At 44.8% G+C, this 18,397-nt stretch overlaps 1 protein-coding gene across 2 annotated transcripts; it reads right to left on the bottom strand.

Moving 5' to 3' along the window:
* On the bottom strand, positions 11–13,223 carry LOC8075376 (lysine-specific demethylase JMJ25). Of its 2 annotated transcripts, none has more exons than XM_021464493.1 (10): positions 12,889–13,223; positions 11,417–11,603; positions 11,239–11,302; positions 9,177–9,930; positions 8,728–9,057; positions 8,250–8,537; positions 8,096–8,168; positions 7,922–8,007; positions 7,681–7,800; positions 11–505 (listed from the first exon to the last, which is right to left on the bottom strand). In XM_021464493.1, the coding sequence occupies exons 1-10, from the start codon at positions 13,141–13,143 to the stop codon at positions 440–442; spliced, it is 2,223 nt and encodes a 740-aa protein (XP_021320168.1). In that variant the 5' UTR covers positions 13,144–13,223; the 3' UTR covers positions 11–439. The 2 variants fall into 2 exon arrangements, with proteins under 2 accessions (XP_021320168.1, XP_021320167.1); XM_021464492.1 differs by lacking the exon at positions 11–505 and adding an exon at positions 3,975–4,681.

Raw genomic sequence — 18,397 nt, 5'->3', positions numbered from 1 at the left:
GCGAGATGTTAACCTGATCAACAAAACAGTGTATTTCGGGTACTTTAAAAGGCGGAGATATTTCTGTGTCTGTTAAGTACAGCCGTACAGGAAACAGCCGGCAGGGGGTTTACAATCGAAAAGTTGGTTTCAACAATTCAGTTTCATCTCATTGTTCAGTTGTTACTTTATTATAGAAAATAAATAAAAAACCACCATGCTCTTCTTCGGTTCATCAATCATGTGTGCGCTCGCACCTAATTAAACGGGACCAATTAGCAACCAGCTGCGAGAGCAGCGTATTTCTTCTCTCTACTCCAGTTCAGCACATGATAATAAATTAAACGAGCAAGCGAGAGCACACATGACACGAGTTCAGCTTGCATGCGGCGATCAACGGAGGCGATCGACAGTGTTCCGCACAAACACATGCCTTTGGAATTCATTGCATTTTGTTCGCTTACTCTCCACGGCCTTTCAACATCGTGACAGCATTATCTACAGCAAACACTATCATTTTCTTCACCTGCATCACATAATAAGTAATTAGCTGTCATCAGTAACAATCCCTTGGAAAAAAGTATAATCTTTAATTATATGTAGGTAGCAATAGCTAATGCAAATTGCACAATGGCTATTTCTGCAGGAAGTAGTAAGCTGCTAGCTACCTCCCATCAAGTGTCTGCGCTTGAGGTGGAGTGAAGGGAGAGAAGAGAGGAATTATTTTTTGTTTTTTATTGTCAAGCCATAATTAACCTTGGTGCACCTTATAGTATTTTTTTTCTTAATATAAGGTGCAGCTCCACAATGTTTGTTGCCTAGAAAAATGCTGCATTTAGGCCTTGTTTAGTTCTCTACCCAAAAACTTTTCACTCATCACATCGAATCTTTGGACACATGCATGGTTGTACATCGTGAGACGAATCTTTTAAGCCTAATTAGTCTATGATTGGACAGTAATTACTATAGTTATAAATGTGCTGCAGTACCCGAACTCAAAAACTTTTTGATTTTTGGCAGCAACTAAACAAGACCTTATTGTTTAAGGCTAACATTTTGAGCATATTGTGGGTGCCCTTAACATCCTCTTCCCCTTCCCGCCCATTCATGTAACAACTCATGTCCAGCTTCCACATCTACATCTCTCAAATCCATCTTTCTCTCAATTGAATTGGCATTAGGGGTGAGCCATTGGAGCCCTTAGAGCTCATTCGCACATGGAGTAAACTCCTCTTTGGAATAGCCCTCCATGGTACAAGTAGACATATCATGTGCAATGCTAGAAGTAGATGTATCGTGCGGAACATTGGAGCTTTTGTTCTACCAAAAAGCAATATGAAGCAGAGACTAGAGAGGTTCCAACAAACCTATGCCTACCACCTATAGTGTTAGAGTGTGCAACGAATTCGACCCAGCTCGCTATACCCACAAGCTCAAGCCTAGGTCCACTAGAGTCCACAACAAAGCAAGGCCTCATACCAAACTCAACCTAAAAGACTAGCTTCATAGGTAAGGATGGCCCCTGCCTTATATGTTATGTTGCTCCACTACAAATTTATGGTGTGGGACTAAACCTACCAGATAGCACTAGGTGAGGGGGCTTCAACCATCAGGGTGGATAGGATAGGTCTTCTTACTTCCTTGCAGCACCTTCATGCTCCGATGGACATTGTACACTGGCTTCAGCTAAACAGGGGAAGCATGCAGTGATATGGATCAACAAAAACTTATGCGCTTAACTGTTTTCTGATTCTCTTGTGATGGAACTAAGTTTGGTGTTTGATTTTTAGGTATGACACTATGGGTCTACCACTCTGATGTGCAGCGTTTGATTTCTTTTGGCCACTATTTGATTCGGAGACACAACCTAGAGCTGCTCTAAGTAGGTGAAGGTGACATAACAAAAGCAGCTAACCACCTCTATTTATCATGCGCGTGCATATATAGGAGGTGACATGCCACGCACACAACCATACAAGGCAAGTAACAATACATAGCATAAGAAAATAGACAAGAAAAAGTACAAAATCATAACCAATAATGTGTCCTTATCTAGGTGACAACAAATTCCTAGCATATTTAGTATGTTGATTTTTGATGTCATCGGAGTGTTAGGCACAAGTGTATGGAATAGAGCATGTCTACGATGTGCATGCATGAATAGTCCTTCACCCCACCCCACCCTAGGGTGCACGTCTAGAATTGATGGAAGTCAACAAAGTCTTGACATCAATGCCCATGTATTAATACAAATAGAGGGCACACATAAATTGAACTTCAATGAGAACATAGTGTGCCCAAAAAAGGACTAAGTTTCACTAAAGCTTGATGGCTATGATACATGAGAGGATGGTTCCATAGTCTCACAAGGATATGATGGCGTACATGGAAAATGAGAAGAGGGCCACTAGGAAAGATAGAGGTTTCCATAGCTTTGTCATGCGACGATCATGCTATTGGTGTGAATATCCTTCATGGAGAGAATAGAGGGATAAAATTGAGTAGATTGATTAACATTTTAGAAATAAAAAGAATCATGGTACTAAATGTAATAAGAACATTCACTAGTACAAAACACCTTGGGCATTGGTTTTTAATCCATATTTGTGCTACTTTTTATACAATAGTATGAAAAGAGCAATACTCATGAGCATTTATACCAGATGGTAATGCAACCTAGTATGACTTGTCATCAAGGTATCTATGGCAATTTAAAACATTTGGAAGCTTATCATTGCCAATTAGAATTATGATCCTGCAATGATGCCTTATTTTTGCTTTTCTGTAGTTCTAATTATTATGGAAAAGGAGTGGAACAGTGATTCAAGAGTTATGTGATTAACAAAAGCAATTATGATGGTGATGTAAGATTGATAGCCTCCAAGTCATGTTAGCATACAAACTAGAGTTAATAAACCAATTAGTAGGTGGTGAAGGAATGAGAATGTGATTTGGAATTATTCAAGAGGGAATGCTATCTTATCTTAGAACCAATATGTCAATGAAGGTTGTGTTATTGTTGATAGTGGTGATCTCCATACTCATGATTGAGGAATTGGTGCAATGAAGGCTACAAACTAGGTGTGTGGAGGCTATTATCAAAGATGGTTGGGTTACACGAACACTTAGTTATTAATCGCTAACTATGCTAGACTTGTAATTTGATGATATAATGGTTGAGGAAGGATGCCCAAGACAGGGCAGGTGGATGGATATATACTTCTATTGGCATGTTGCCATAGTTTCCAACACACTTGGTAGGCTTACCTAGTGTCCATTACCTCTATCATGATGGCTATGAAATTTCTCGTTGTCATGATATCTAGAGTAGTTATAGGACGTAACTAAGGGAGTCAAGGGTAGATCTAGGCCCTAGGTTATGGAGGTGCAACCCAAGGAGAGCCCAATACTATGAATACCCCCCTTAAATTCCACCTCATCACCCCATGAAATATTCAATCTTGAAGGCCTAGCCTCACCCGACAAGGCACCCTAAGCCCATTACAGGCACAAAACCAACTCCCCCAATTCTAGTCTTGCCTTTCTCTCACTCTCTACCCACTAATCTCCTGTCATCAAGTACAGAGAACAAGTAGGAAAGTTTCTCAAGCCACAACGTGGACTACATATGAGAAAACATTCATTGGGACATTGCTTTATATCATCCAAAGTAATAGCAAAAAATATTCACCTTACTGCACTAATTGGTGATGGTGTGATTTCCATTGAAGAAGTTCTTGGACCTGGCCTCCAGATAAAGAGTTCATCTCTCTTTGTTGTTCTATAAGTGACCTTAACGGATGGCCACGAAAATTTTGTCTAGAACCATAGTAAACAAAACCTCGGGTATTGGAGGGTACTCATCCATAAATCCACAACAAGATATTTTTCATGTGCTACCATTTGTCATCATATCATAGCTTTATCCGATACTATGAATGTGAGATACCTCAAGCAGTTAATATACATATATTATTGATCATGCAAGTGTACAGGAGGCCAATTGCAACACATAAATCCAAATTTACAACCAACATATATGAAACCAAAAATAGTTTATAAACCATAACTAACTTGTTTCTTAGTTTGTCATAGTGAAGGAAGATTCTTAATATCATTGGCACACTGGATGATGACTCTTCGGGCATTGTTCGTCTCTTGAGTTCAAATGAAATGTGCATGGTGCGACATGGATATATTTGTGCACCTACACTAACAATTGGATTCAATGCCTTGTGGACATAATTTTTTGATGTTCTCGGCCTAGGCCTTCGAACACTAGGTGGTTGCAGAGCAAACTAGAGCCCGCTAAAGGAACATAGCGAGAGAACAACAAAGGGAGAATGGCGAATTCAGTCAATGGACAACTGGTTTCATCATTCATTGTCCTCTTTGCATTAACCTCTAAGGGTCGTATTTATACATGCATGTAGGCTTTACACAGGACCAAAATGCCCCTACACCTACTTCAGATTTAGAGCATCTTCTTAACAAACTTGGGGTAGCCTGGTCTGGTGGTACCTGTCTCTCTAGGTTGTCACTGCCCATAGTCAACACCTGGTCGGTCCTCATGCAAGGGGGAGGAGGACTACCTAGATTGATACATCTTTTGTTCGCCCATAGTCGGTGCCTTTGGTCACCAACCAGCCTTCTTCATTTTGCCTCCTTTTGTCACCTTAACCGTTGTTGTGACGAAAGTCACCTACAGATGACAAACACTCACATAAAATGGAAAATTGGAGATCAAGGTAGTGGAGCAAAGTACACCATCTGTGCTCGTGGTATGGCCTGTCGGCTTACTACTTTCACTGTTTCTCTCATTAGTTTCTCTAGACCCTTTGGGACACGGAATCAAGGCGTGTCACTCTTGCTATCAAACTTGCCACTTTGGCGAATAGCTGGATCAATCTGAGCATAATAAAGATGGCGCAAGGCAAAAGAGAGGGTGACAAAAGAGGCATGCCTCCCCCCAACACCTTTCATCTCACCACTTCTATGTTACCATTAGTAAAATAGTTTTGGTCTAGTGCTTGCAATAGACCCTTTAATGACACGACATCATTCTATGTTACTCATATTAGTACAAGGATACCCTTAATGAGAGAACATTTTACATACTACATTGAGGAAGCACATTCACACATGACAATGTCACATGTACAGGCAGAAACCAACACTTTCAATATGAACTCCTAACATAGTCTTGCAAGCATTCCACATGTCTATTGATGACATTGGTAGTTTGGAAAAGAATTAGTAGCTAGCAACCCAAAGAAAATTCCTATGTACCATTAAAAAATATGCTTCCATCTGTGCCACTAGAAAATTCATATCTTTTTGGTACCCTATTTGAGTTTTTTGTTGCTTTCATCATTACTTTTGATATAAAATATCAATTATGGCCATGTATCCATTTGTAACCAAGTCTTCTCATCTTATCTCCTCTCATTGCTAAATGGGTTCACGTTTTAGTGCCATTTTCTACCTCTTTTCCCTATTGCGATAGTGAGTGAGTAGGGTTGATTGTGGGTGCTTGGGAGGTTGAAGTGGACTATGGGAGCATTGGTGACTCTATCACTAGTGATGATGCAAGAGATTGAAGGCAGTATCATGGCAAGCGCAAAGGCATAGCTAGCATGGAGGTAGAGCAATACCCCATATCCCTAGCATTCCTCCCCCAAATTCAACATAGTGATGCAAGAGAGAGAGAGAGGAAGGTGACTCTAGGGCACAAACAAGCACTATTGTGTTGGTAGCTCTCGGGTGAGCCATTATAGTGCATGGATAGTCTACTATCCCTACCAAGAATGCAGAGCACCTCCTACTCCTTCAGCCACACTAGAGCAACGACTAATCAACAAAAACAAAACAAAAACCAATCTAACATAGAATGTGGTCCTCCGACGAACTCGTCGCGACGGCCCTCTAGATCATGCACATATAAAATCTTATAATATATAGGTTCTAAATTTACTTACAAAACAAAAACCAATCTAACAATATGTTTTTTATTTAACATGTCTGATAATTATCAAGGAACAATGTAGAAGCAATACTATATAAATAATTAATTTGGATTAAAAAATAAACAAGAACAAAACACCTAGGGCTTGGACATGAACTAAAATAACTGATCGACAATTGCAACCAGCAAAAAGGTAAGAACCAAGATATCATAATCATGGAGCCCTGCATGGTCGCCACTATCGTTCGCCGTTCTACAGCGTGCAACTCTCTACGATGGCACGGCTCGCTGGTTCTGCGTGTGTGTGTCGGCGTGTCACGAACTCACTAGTCATGATTAGAGTGTGGCATGGCTCCTCGCCTCCTTCTCTGCCCGAGGAGGGTCATGGAGAAAGGGAAATTGGGGAAGTTTTCTTGAGCCAGCTAATCAAATCTCTACCTCTCTTCTTATTAGTTTGCTAATGCCTAATGAACTATAGGACCTGAGGGTTTGTATACTTGGGTTTGGGTCCCTCTCCTACCTAGGCCCTCGGGTGTCTCACCTCATGCCCTACCCCTAGGGAAAGCACTGCCCCAGGGAAGGATTCTTTAGATATGGTTGGCTCTAGGTTGGACACATTTATTGTTCCATTCAGTGATAATGTCTATACGACATGTGGTATCAATGTTAGGGTTCAGAATTTCCTAGTTTAGATTTATTCTGTCCACATTGTTGGAGATGTATTTAGTAGTTTGCCCTTTCATTGTAGATAACATTATTCACACCCTTCTCTTTCATGCATTCCTCCCTCAATCATATTGGATTGAAGCACTTCACATAGCCAAGTACCTTCTAAACCGTCAACCAGCAAAAGTCTCACATTTTCCACACCCTATACTTTGCACTACATGGCATTTCTCCCACCTAACTCTTACCTACATGTCTTTGGGTGTAAGTGCTGCCCAAACTTCTTTGCCACCACTTTTCACAAACTCTCCATTGGGTTGGCTCTTGATGTGTTTCTTGACTATTCTCCAGGACCCGAAGGTTATCATTGCATAGACCTCACTTCAAATAAGGTCATCATCTCTCGTCACATCATGTTTGACGAATCCTCCTTTCCTTTATCTGAATCAAACCCACCCCTTCAACTAACTTTGACTTTCTTTCAAAATTTTCCTTACCACCACTACCACATATTGGTATCCACTGTCTTGTAGGTACTCCACCTAGTAGTGATTGAACCATTATTGATTCACTATTTCAGAATTAGTGCAACGAGGTGTAGTTGTTAACTTGACCATGTACACCACCTTCGTCAGTGAGATTCTGCCATGGTAGAATTGAACTCCAACACCTTGTCCTAGGTTGACAATGAATCCTTCACCTCCATCACTTGAATGTGTTACTAGATGCTACAACGAGACTTGTGGAGAGGGCAATGAGAGAGCAAGAAACAAGTGTGGGCGTGCAAGCATGCAGGAGAGCCAGCCTGTGTTGGCAAGCAACATTTTGGACCAAATTAAACATGCATGCCTACCCTTGCCTAGTTTATAGCAGGCGATGGAGCAAGAGTTCCAAGGACCCCTGGTGATCAAAAAGTCGCCATATAGTGAAGTGACAGCAAATGTAACTTGGCTGTATTAAATTCCTGAACTCATAGCATAGTTGTTTCACCCCCGGCCCTTTATCCGATAAATCAATCTTCCAGAAAAAATAATTTAAGCAAATAGAGAATGATCAAATGGATTTCGTACCTCTAATATATCTTTCTTTGCCCTATGTCCTTTAGGTAGCATGCGGAAGTCTTCAGTCAAGCGCAGACATTCTCTAACATTCTCTGGTGAAACAAAGTCTAGAGCAATCTTCATGCAGGACTGTAAAAGTTTAGCAGAGGGCTGCAATCAACTTTTGTGGACTGAATACAGTTACAAAATTACTACTATAATCCACAGTGGAGAAGTTCTTATGCAAAAATAGCACGCTCAGAAGATGTACCTGAAGATTGCGGACTTGATGAGGGCAACCAGCAGGTATGAAAACAGCTTCCCCAAGCTTTTGTAGTAGGGTCCACGGCTCTACTCCTGAATATATTATCAATTAATGTCCAATAACATGATGTATTTTCAAGGATGCATTGCATTGAATTACAGCTAATGTAATGTAACTCACCGAATTCCTCTTTGAGCTTCTTTATGTGCTCTCTTGTCAAATAAAATGTTCCATCATGCATCGGATTATACACCTACATCATATATGTACGTACTGTCAGGAAAACAAAAAATATCATGCATTTATCTTAGTAAACATATATGCAAGTCCTGACCCTTTTTACTTGGGAGCAATGTGTATGGCGGAACTCCTTGGAGTGCTTAATGAGATATTCTTTTAATTTTGGGACATCTTCTCTTCTAAATATGTCCCAAAGAGCACCTTCCTCATCCTCCATATAGTTAGGTGATTGCTTATTATCTTGTGCGTCACCGTCACTACCATCGCCATTTGCCAATTCCTTCCGACTTTGTGCCCTATGTTTTCTTTTGAGCTCCGCAACTGCATTCTCTTGTTCCTTATTAGAAGGGGGGACCTTTGTGGTGTGCACAAGAACATTGACCTGTCATTGCATAGAAAAAACATTACTGGAACATACAGGCGAATCAGGTTGAAGTTATAAGTGTTTGACTCACTAATTATTAACATAAATCAAATGCTGATTTAGCAGAGAAAACAAAAATTAATTGAAGCTAAGTCATCATTATTCATTAGTGTGCTGCTGGAATAATCATTTGGATCATCGCACTTACAGCATCAGTTAAGTCGCAGTGAAGCTTTGTGACGGAATCCCCTCTGCCAAGCTCTTGTGGGAAGCCATAAGCTATATATGATTTGGGTCCAAGATCAACCTTTATGACCCCATCAGGAAGCAAAGTAGAGATATTGAAGAAGCCAGATTTTGCATTTGTGTAAGGCTGAAAAGGCAATGCGTTTATATACTTGTCTCCATGCACAGGTAAAAGATCTTCAAAATCTGCTGAAGGAGGCCAATCATTTAGCTTTAGCATTTGTGGCCACTGATTGGGAAGCCTCATGCCTTTGTAATACCCTCTGAAGAAATCATTTTTGTGTAGTTTAACCTATAAAACATAAAAGAAATACTTATATGCTACCTTTCTGTTGTGCAGAAATATATCAATCAATAATAATGAAAAAAAAACAAGGAAGATTGATTGATATAAAGCTATATATAGCTAACCTCACAGAGAGCAAGGCAATCTATGGCCTTAATATTCCTGAACTCTGAACGCCGCCTGTGATCGCCGTTTAACTTTAATGCAGACCACAACTCTGGTGGCTCCCAGCTCAAGCCTGACATTTTCCGGAGCACACCCCGAGCCACCACGGCTTCTCCTCTCACCCAGTGCTTCTGGAAATGCTTCACATCATCCTCCTCGCTGCCGTCCGACACCAGGTAGTACAAGCGATTATCCTGCGAGTTTTCCCTAGCTGATGCTACCTTTGTTGTGCTCTGGGTTGCTGGATCACCAGAGTAATAGCATGAGCACACACTCTCATCAGCAATCTTAAACTTGGTCGGCAATGCAGCAGAGGCATCGGCTTCAAGGTCGGCGAGCCAGTTCTCCGGAAACATCCTCTTGAGCCTGAGCGTGCGGCGGCCGCCACAGCCGCCAAGCTCTTCCGGAGGACACCGGATGCGGCCGTCGGCGAGCTCGTGGGTATCGGCCACCCAAGCTCCGATCATAGATGTGATCACCTCGTCGTCTGATGGGTCGCCTGACGACGGGCTTGGATCTGGCAGTGCTGCAGCCGCAGCGTCGCCGCCGTGCAGGTAGTCTGCGCCGAGGTTGGGATACTCGTTGTCCTTGGTTTTCAAGCAGGAACCTCGTAGGTTTCCTTCACGGAGCTCCCTGCAGCAGGTGATGCAGAGCTCGTAGTCGCAGCGTGGGCAGGCCCTGTGGAGGTCGTAGATCGACGTGTCGCAGTTGTCGCTGCCGCACATACAATGATACAAGGCCATTGCACAATAATGTATGATCGATTAATAAAGAATGAAATATGTATTGCAGCGCTACGCTATATATGTAGTGTACACTGTACACAGCCATTCGAAATACTATTTACTCTGTCATTAATTAACTTCTATGTTATTGACCAGGCATCCTCTAATGACCCCATGACTCATCCTCTCCTTGTGACTTGTTATGGTACTTATTTATTAGTGTGTCCGGCTAATTCACTTATTAACTCCATTTGGAGTACTTACTCTTGTCAATTTTTTGAACACAAAACCTAGCTACTAATTTATTTTCTGTAAAACACTTACTACATAAATGGTTTTTTCTTATGGCATTTGTACCGCTGGATTGTAACAAACTAGTAATGAAAATCATTATATTATTACCGGTTTGTAATGGAACCAGTGGTAAAAGTTAGTAACACGAACTGGTGGTGAATATAGATGTCATATTCACCGCTAGCTCAAAAAACAACGAGGTTGTGAAAAAGAAGGCTTAGACTCAAAATTTTCATTTATTTGGGTTTTGTCTCCTTATCCTATTCTCCGCTTTAGCATGCGACTCCTCTCTCGACCACTACCCCACCTCGCGTCCTTTCTCCAAACCCGCATCTTGATGCAATGGCGCGAGTAGAGTTTCCACCGGGCAATGGCAAAGGCAGCCCCATGTAGTCAATTGTGCAAGGGCTCCTGCCCCCTCCGGCAAGGGTGTGTGGGCTTTCTCGCCCCATGTTGGCTATAGCACGTGAGCTCCGTGCTCCCCTCTATTGTTCCTCTCCATTTTCTTCACTTTCCCTATCACGTGTGGGTAACAATATGCCTCTTCCTCCTTTTATCTCTCCATTCTAGATATATTGGTAGGAGATTCGAGAGCGAGAGTTTAGTGGTAGTGTCGTGGTGGTGCTCGTGGAGAAGAAGCTCCAAGCTAACGCCGCCTAAATCTGTGAGGGCTCGAAAGCGTGCGTCCTCGGTGGTGGTAGCGGGATCTGTAGTAGTGGCATCGACAATGGGGGTCTCAAGAGTGGCTCAGTGGCGGTGGCAGGCTCCCAGGTGACAGCGGTGTGTTATTTTTTTATTTGCTGTTGGTTTTCAACTCGCGGTGATGGTTTTGGTTTGCACTGCCGCCACTTTCACCATCAAATAGTAAAACCTAGGGTGATAGGGCCTTATCAACCGGTTGAGATGAGCCATCTCTTGCAGTGAAACACAGGACCACAGGAGGGCCCTGAACTTTAACTACTGCATGCTTCTCTAGGATTAATTAATATAGGAGTACACGTACCAGGTCACCCTCTCCTTTTTGTTATAGGCTGCCGGCGGTACGCTCAGCTTGGACAATGAAACCCCTGCACAGAGTATACATTGGCAAGAGTTGAATTATTAGCTCGATGCAAGTCATAGATTAATTAGGATTAGTTGATGAAGGACGCTTACGGAGATGTATATATGTACCACTGTACCTTTTATGTTGGCCTCTACCTCCTTCTCGGCTTGCTGCTCTTTGTTGAGCTCCGCTAGGCACGGCAGCAGGTAATGAAGCAAGTAGTAGCTCTCGTTCTTGCTCTCATTAGCCACTTTGTCTGTCACCGACTCCGGCGACGACGCGGCGGCGGCGTTCCCCTCTGATGCGCCGGCGACGAGCATCACCTGCATATATACATGCACCACGATTATCAATCTCGCATCCAATCCTTCACTAGCTACTAGAGCAAGAAAAAAGATTAACGTACGTACAAATCTAACCGGACACCAACTTGCAACATTATTACATGGGCAGGAAGGTATGTGCTTTTCTGCTTCTACGACTATCAGGTCAGACTTATTAGGGCCCCATATTTGATCCGAAATGACCAAGCCAAAAAAAAACACACAAACAAACAAACTATATTTGAAAAATCTGGGCCGAGCAGGCCTGACATGCCCATCGGGCCAGTTTGGGCTAGCAACAGAATCCTGAATATTGCTAAACTTGACTTTATAGGGTGAAAACACGAGACGTATTATGGCTAGAGGCGAGTCATTGTTTAAACTTTTATAATATACCACGAGTTGTGAGTACGAGTCACCTACGAGATGTGTGTACAAAAAAAAAGTTCAGAGAAAGTAAAAAAAAAAGCATGGCAAAAGAAAATGAATTGTAAGAAAAACATTTTGCTCTTTAGTATTAAAAAGATATTATACACGTAGAGATAAAGATAATAAAGAATCATTTTAATTATAGAATTTAATATTAGATAGAGATAGAGATAAAGATAGAGGTAGATACAAGATACTAAAAATCATTTTAAATATGGAGTTTTGTGAAACAGAAAGGACTATAAAGTTTTGCTAGCTAAGAGTGACGCATGTCTAGTTGTCTACTTGGAGTTATTTATTTATTACTAATAATAATGTGGTCTTTGCTCTCTAGCTAGCTACAACCAGCAGAAAAGTTTTTTTTATTTTTATTTTTTTGAAACGGCAACAGAAAAGGCTTGGTGAAAATTAAAGGCCAGTTGGCTGTTGCTGGCCACCTTCCGGAGTCCGGACGCATGCAGAAGAAACAAACATCGTTGATCACAGTCACTCCTTCTGAATAAGACACAGGACGCCACGAGGAAACGCCCGGCCGGTGCGCTCCGAGGACGCGCCGCCGCCCATCGCCGGTCAGCCGGTGGCGCCGCGCCGCCTCATCCTCGTTCGCAGCCATGGATCGGAGCAGCTATACCTGTGCGCCTAACAAGAAGCCTAGCTACTGCTTGATCAGCTCCAGCTCGCTCAGATATATCAGGGAAATTTATTTGCGGCGGTGGGTGAGTTGGACGAGAGCTCGCCGTCGCTCACGCCAGCAGATCAATCAGATACGAGCTGAGGTCCGTTTATTTGAGGTGGCTGAGATGATGAGAGCCATGAAGGCGATCGAGAAGAAACAGAAAAGAGAGCAATTCCTCACCTTCGCGACGACGTCAGCCCGCCGGTGGAGCTCCGGTGGTGGCCCGTCGACGGAGGCGGAACTACCGTCGACATCGTCGACAACAACCTCCTCCCCGTCGGCGTGCTGACGAAGCTTCGCGGCGGCCATCCTCCCGGTCCCGGCCATGCCGCGCGTCGTCACCCTCGCAGACGACGAGGCGAGATCCGGCGGCGCCGCGTGCCTAGCCCGCTTCTTCCTTGTAAACTCGGCAGGCTTCTTCGCGTCCGGCGCCATAGCTAGCGCTGCAGAGAGGAAGGAGGAGAGTGACGGTGGATCGGATCGGAGCAGGGCTGCAGGCCGGGGACTAGTGAGGGAGGGAGGATGAGGCGCCTCGCTCTTGAAATCCTTTTAACCCGTCAGCAGTCAGTCAGCACGGGTACTTGGGCTGCAGGTATGGGCCTGCTTGTGTGGAGATGAACGGCCCCCACTTGTCTTTGTCTTGGAGTGGAATGGTCGACTTGGGCCGCTGATCTGGGTATAGGTATGATAGGCACCGAGAACCAATGAGTCCTCCGATATCCTCGATGCAACAAAATCTTCCCTTTTCCTAAGAGTAATCCTCCTACAAATATCGTTGTTTACACATGGATCCACCAGAGACCGCACTTTTGTCTGTCTTGGAAAATTGATTTACCACAGCGGGCGTCTTATGACGACCGTCTCGGTTAATCTATTTAACGCGGGCACATTATAAGACCCGCCTTCATAAATCAGACCCAACCCACAAATCCATGGCAGCCTACTACTTCGCCAGCGTATATGTATATGAGTGTTAGGGTTTTGGCAACCCCGCAGCCACTCAGCCACTCTCCCACGCCTCCTTCCCTCCTCCTCTCGACACAGCGCCTCCGTCTTCCTCTCCTTCCCTACTTGTTGTGCCGCCTCCTTCCCCTTCCAGCCCGGCGGCACCTCCCTCCCCTCCCCCGCCTCCCTTCCCTCCTTTCCCCTCTCCCCACCCGGAGCAGTAGCGGTGGCGATCGTAGGAGCCACGTAGTGGCAACAGGCTGTGTCTTGGACAGCGCCCCTCTGAACGGTTCTAATATGGCTAGAGGGAGGTGAATAGCCTATTTAAAAAATCTATAAAACACTAAAGCAAATGATTAGTATAACAAAAGGCATAATGCAAATTTGCTCTAGCACTACAAGGATTGTAAGCCACCTATCCAATAATTCTAGTTACTAAGATCACTAGACACACAATAACTAAGTAACTACAGGCTACACTAGTAATCTAAGCTACATAAGGCAAAGCTAGCAACTAAAACTAATTACACTACTTTGTGGGAATATAAATGAAGAGGATGTGATCTTTATACCGTCGTGTAGAGGCAAGTGAACCAATCAATATGATGAAGACAAATCACCGGAGAAAGCCAATCAAACACAAGAGATGGACACAATAATTTTTCTCCCAAGGTTCACGTGCTTGCCAGCATGCTAGTCCCCATTGTGTCGACCAACACTTGGTGATTCGGCAGCTAAGAGGTGTTGCACGAACCTCGTCCTCACGTAGGACACTGCAAGAATCTACCCGCAAATGAGGTAGCTCAATGACATGCATAATCCACTAGAGTTTTCCTTTAGCGCTCCGCCGGAGAAGGCACAAGAACCCCTCACAATCACCAAAAGATGGCCATGAACAATCTGAAGGGTCGAGATGGCAGACTAGAGGGGGGGTGAATAGTCCTTTCTAAAACTTATCGTGCCGGCTAACCGAAACAAATGCGGAATTAAAACTATCGGTCTAGCCAAGACTACACCCCTCTATCTAAGTTCTCTAGCACCTTGAAAAGATTCTAAACAAGCAAACAAGGTGCTACCTTAGCAAGAGCTCACCTAATCAATTCTAGGAGCAAGGTCACACAAACCTATGCAACTAGTACTATGCAAACCGGGGAGCTCCTACACAACTAGTAAGCAAAAGCACAAAGCTCCTAAGCTCACTAGCAATGCTCAATAACAAGGCAACCAATGCCAAATTAGAGAGCGCAAACTACTTAGCTACAAAAACTAAGCAATGTGACTAACAAGGTTACACAAACCAAATTAGTCACGCAAGGGAACTACTTCTAGCTACACAAGCAAGAAGGTAACTAGCAAGCTACACAAGCTAACTAACTACAAGAGCAACTACACAAGCACAAATATATGAATGTAAATACAAGCTTGTGTTAGGGACTTGCAAACCAACGGGAAGAACAAAGTTGACACGATGATTTTCTCTCGAGGTTCACTTGGTTGCCACCAAGCTACGTCCCCGTTGAGACAAGCTCAAGGTTGTCGTCGGTCCTCTTGCTAGTGGTGACCCGCAAGTCACACTCTCCCACGTGGAGTGCTTACCACAAGCTCTAGCACTTGACCCGGCCGGACCACTTGTCGCTCTTCACGTCTCGCTCAACTAGAGTTGCTCTTCGCGATCTCCGCGGGGTGAGCACCGTACCCCTCACAATCTCTTTTCCGGAGCACCGCACAATCTCCTTGCGTGCTTCGACGGAGTCACAAGCCACCAAGCCGTCTAGGAGGTGGCAACCTCCAAGAGTAACAAGCACCACCGGCTTGCAACACGAACACTTAGTGCCACTCGATGCAATCTCTCAATGCAACGCACTAGAATCACTCACTCTCTATTGATTCACACTCTTGCAAGCACAAGTGAGTTAGAGGCTTTCCTAGCACTCCCCAAGCATGGACACTAAGTCCCAAGGGTGCTCAGCTCAAGCCAAGGCCGGCCACCACTTCTATTTATAGCCCCAAGGGCTAAACTAGCCGTTACTCCTTCACTGGGCAAAACACGAGGGCACCGGACGCTCACAGGAAGCCACCGGACGCTCAACTCCCAGCGTCCGGTGCTCAGGCGTCAACCACGTGTCACTAGCCGTTTGAACTCGATCGTTGCCGCCAACGGCTACTGCGCACGCGCGCCTGCACAGCACCACCGGACGCTCTACTACGTCACACCGGACACGTCCAGTGCACACCGGACCCGTGCGCAGAGAGCTCCGTAAACTCGCAGGGTCACCGGACGCACCCTGAGCGTCCGGTGCTCACCAGTCAGAACCACTCACTGACGTCACGCACCACCGGACGCGCGAACAGTGTCCTGTCCGCGTCCGGTGCTAGCGTCTGGTGCGCACTCTACGCCTACGCCAGCGGCTGACAGTGCACCGGACTCTCTGGTGCAGCGTCCGGTGCTACCAACACCAGCGTCCGGTGAATGTTTCTTGGTGAAAAACACTCCCGTGACTTCTCCAAAATTCTCACCGGCGCAATAGAAAATATTCACTTAATTTTCTCAAAAGCACCGAATCCCTCCTCGCAAGCTTAGCGGGAGAGAGAGAGGAACCCACACCCCTCTCAACCCTAGGAACTCCACCTCCTTTGCAAATGTGCCAACACCACCAAGTGCATGTGTGTTAGCATTTTCACAAACATTTCTCCAAAGGAGTTAGCCTCTCAACTTGCCACGCCACTCGATCCTAACACGTATGCAAAGTTAGATCGCTCAAGTGGCACTAGATGACCGATATGCAAACAAGTTTGCCCCTCTTGATAGTACGGCCATCTATCCTAAATCCGGTCATAAACTTCTCTACACACCTATGACCGGTGAAATGGAAAAGCCCTAGGTTATACCTTTGCCTTGCGTTTTCCATTCCATCTCCTCCAATGTTGATGCAACACATGCTCCAACCAATCACCAAATGACATGATCCACTTCATATCATCACGTGACCGTATTAGTTCATCGATCTTGACCTCACTTGCTCTTCACCGTTGCCTCGGTCCTTCGGCGCCAAGTCTTGCTCAAGCTTCACCGTCACACGCGGTCCCTCGCTTCAAAGCCTCCGACTTGCCCTTCACTCTTGCAACCGGTCCATCAAGCCAAGCCTCATCTTGATCTTCTCCACCTTGGTCACATGACTCCATGTCATGTCTCATGTGTAATGAGTTCCTCCATCATCACATCATCACCTGTGGACTAATCTCCTGTGTATCTCACATAAACACTATTAGTCTACCTAAGTTGTCACTCAATTACCAAAACCAAACAAGGACCTTTCACAATCACTAACCAACTCGTGTCAATGGTCCTTCACTACTCCAAACCATCTAGGCGGTGACAATCACCAAGAGTAACCAAAAAACCCCTCCAGTACAATAGAAAATATATAATTCATTTTCTCAATAGAGAGACCCTTTGTTCAAAAGTGCTAACCACCAAGTGTACCACCTTGTGCATGTGTGTTAGCATATTTTTCATAATTATTTTAAGGGTTAAGTTAGCACACTAGGTTCTAAATGCATGCACATGATAAATAACACCTAGTGGCACTTGATAGACAACTTAGCCAAAGAATTCCTCTCTTTATAGTACAACAATCTATCCTAAGTGTGATCACACCCTCTATGGTGTCTTGATCACCAAAACTAAAACCCTAAACAATACCTTTGTCTTGATCTTTATAGGGTTTTATTTTTCTCTTTCTTCTTTTCTAACTTGAGCACTTGATCACCTTGTGGTCATCACTATGATCCTCTGGGCTCCACCACTTGGCATGTACCAACATCATCTAATTCACACACTTAGCATAGAGGTTAGTACTTGGGTTACATCAATTATCCAAAACCAAACTTGAGCTTCCTCTTCCTCCGACGGTGGTGAGGTGAAGGCCAGATTCGGCCTCAGCGAGGGCGGGTCCAGCGATGGTGGAGGTAGAGGCCCCAACGGTGGCGTGGAGGCCTGGCGTTTCATGGATCTAGCGCAAGGAGGTATGCCCCTTGCCTTCTCTCTTCTCTATCAGATCCAGGGTGGATCCCATTCCCATCCCTCGCACTCCGACGGTGGTGAGGCAGAGCCAGATCCGGCCCCGGCGTGGGCGGATTTGACGATGGTGGCGTGGAGGCCTAGAGTTTCATGGATCCGGCACAAGGAGGTATGCCCTCGCCCTCTCTCAGATCCAGGGTGGATCCCATCCCTCGAACTCTCACCCTTGCATCCCTCACACTCTCACCCTTGCAGATCTGCGATGACAGGTCTTTGATGACCTCCTCCGGCTGCGGTGGCATAGTTAGTTGCTACGATGAGGATCCAACGAGGAGGCGGTCGTCCGCGCATGGATACGGTGAGGAGGCGGTCAGATCCGATGGCCTCTTCGTTCGGTGGTAGCGGCGAATGCGGATCTAGCGAGGAGGGCAATGACGGCATAGGGCCTCGCGACGCAGGGCCATAGCGGTGTTGTATCCGGCTAGTTAGCGAGCAAGATTGGGCCTATCAAGATTGGGCCTATCAACAGCTCATTTGGACTCGCTAGGGTTTTTTGTTTTTTCCAAACAATTAACCGAGCCGGGCATCCTAATGTGGCCGCCTCGATTAATTGATTAACCGTGACGGGCATGAGCGATCGTCACGAAAGAGTCATGATTAACCGTGACCTTTCAACCACGGCGGATGCCTTTGCCCGCCTTGGATAACCAAAAGCGACCACCG

This window comes from Sorghum bicolor, chromosome 7 (assembly GCF_000003195.3).
Source record: "Sorghum bicolor cultivar BTx623 chromosome 7, Sorghum_bicolor_NCBIv3, whole genome shotgun sequence".
Lineage (NCBI taxonomy): Eukaryota > Viridiplantae > Streptophyta > Magnoliopsida > Poales > Poaceae > Sorghum > Sorghum bicolor.
This window is presented reverse-complemented; position numbering and strand designations above follow the sequence as displayed.

Bases quoted from the DNA above. Each gene is read 5' to 3' on its own strand.
- LOC8075376 (XM_021464493.1), bottom strand. From the start codon at position 13,143: ATGGCGCCGGACGCGAAGAAGCCTGCCGAGTTTACAAGGAAGAAGCGG. The intron at 11,303-11,416 runs GTACAGTGGTAC...TACTCTGTGCAG, and splicing joins GGTAGAGGCCAACATAAAAG to GGGTTTCATTGTCCAAGCTG. The intron at 506-7,680 runs GTACGAAATCCA...TATGTGATGCAG, and splicing joins CAAAGAAAGATATATTAGAG to GTGAAGAAAATGATAGTGTT.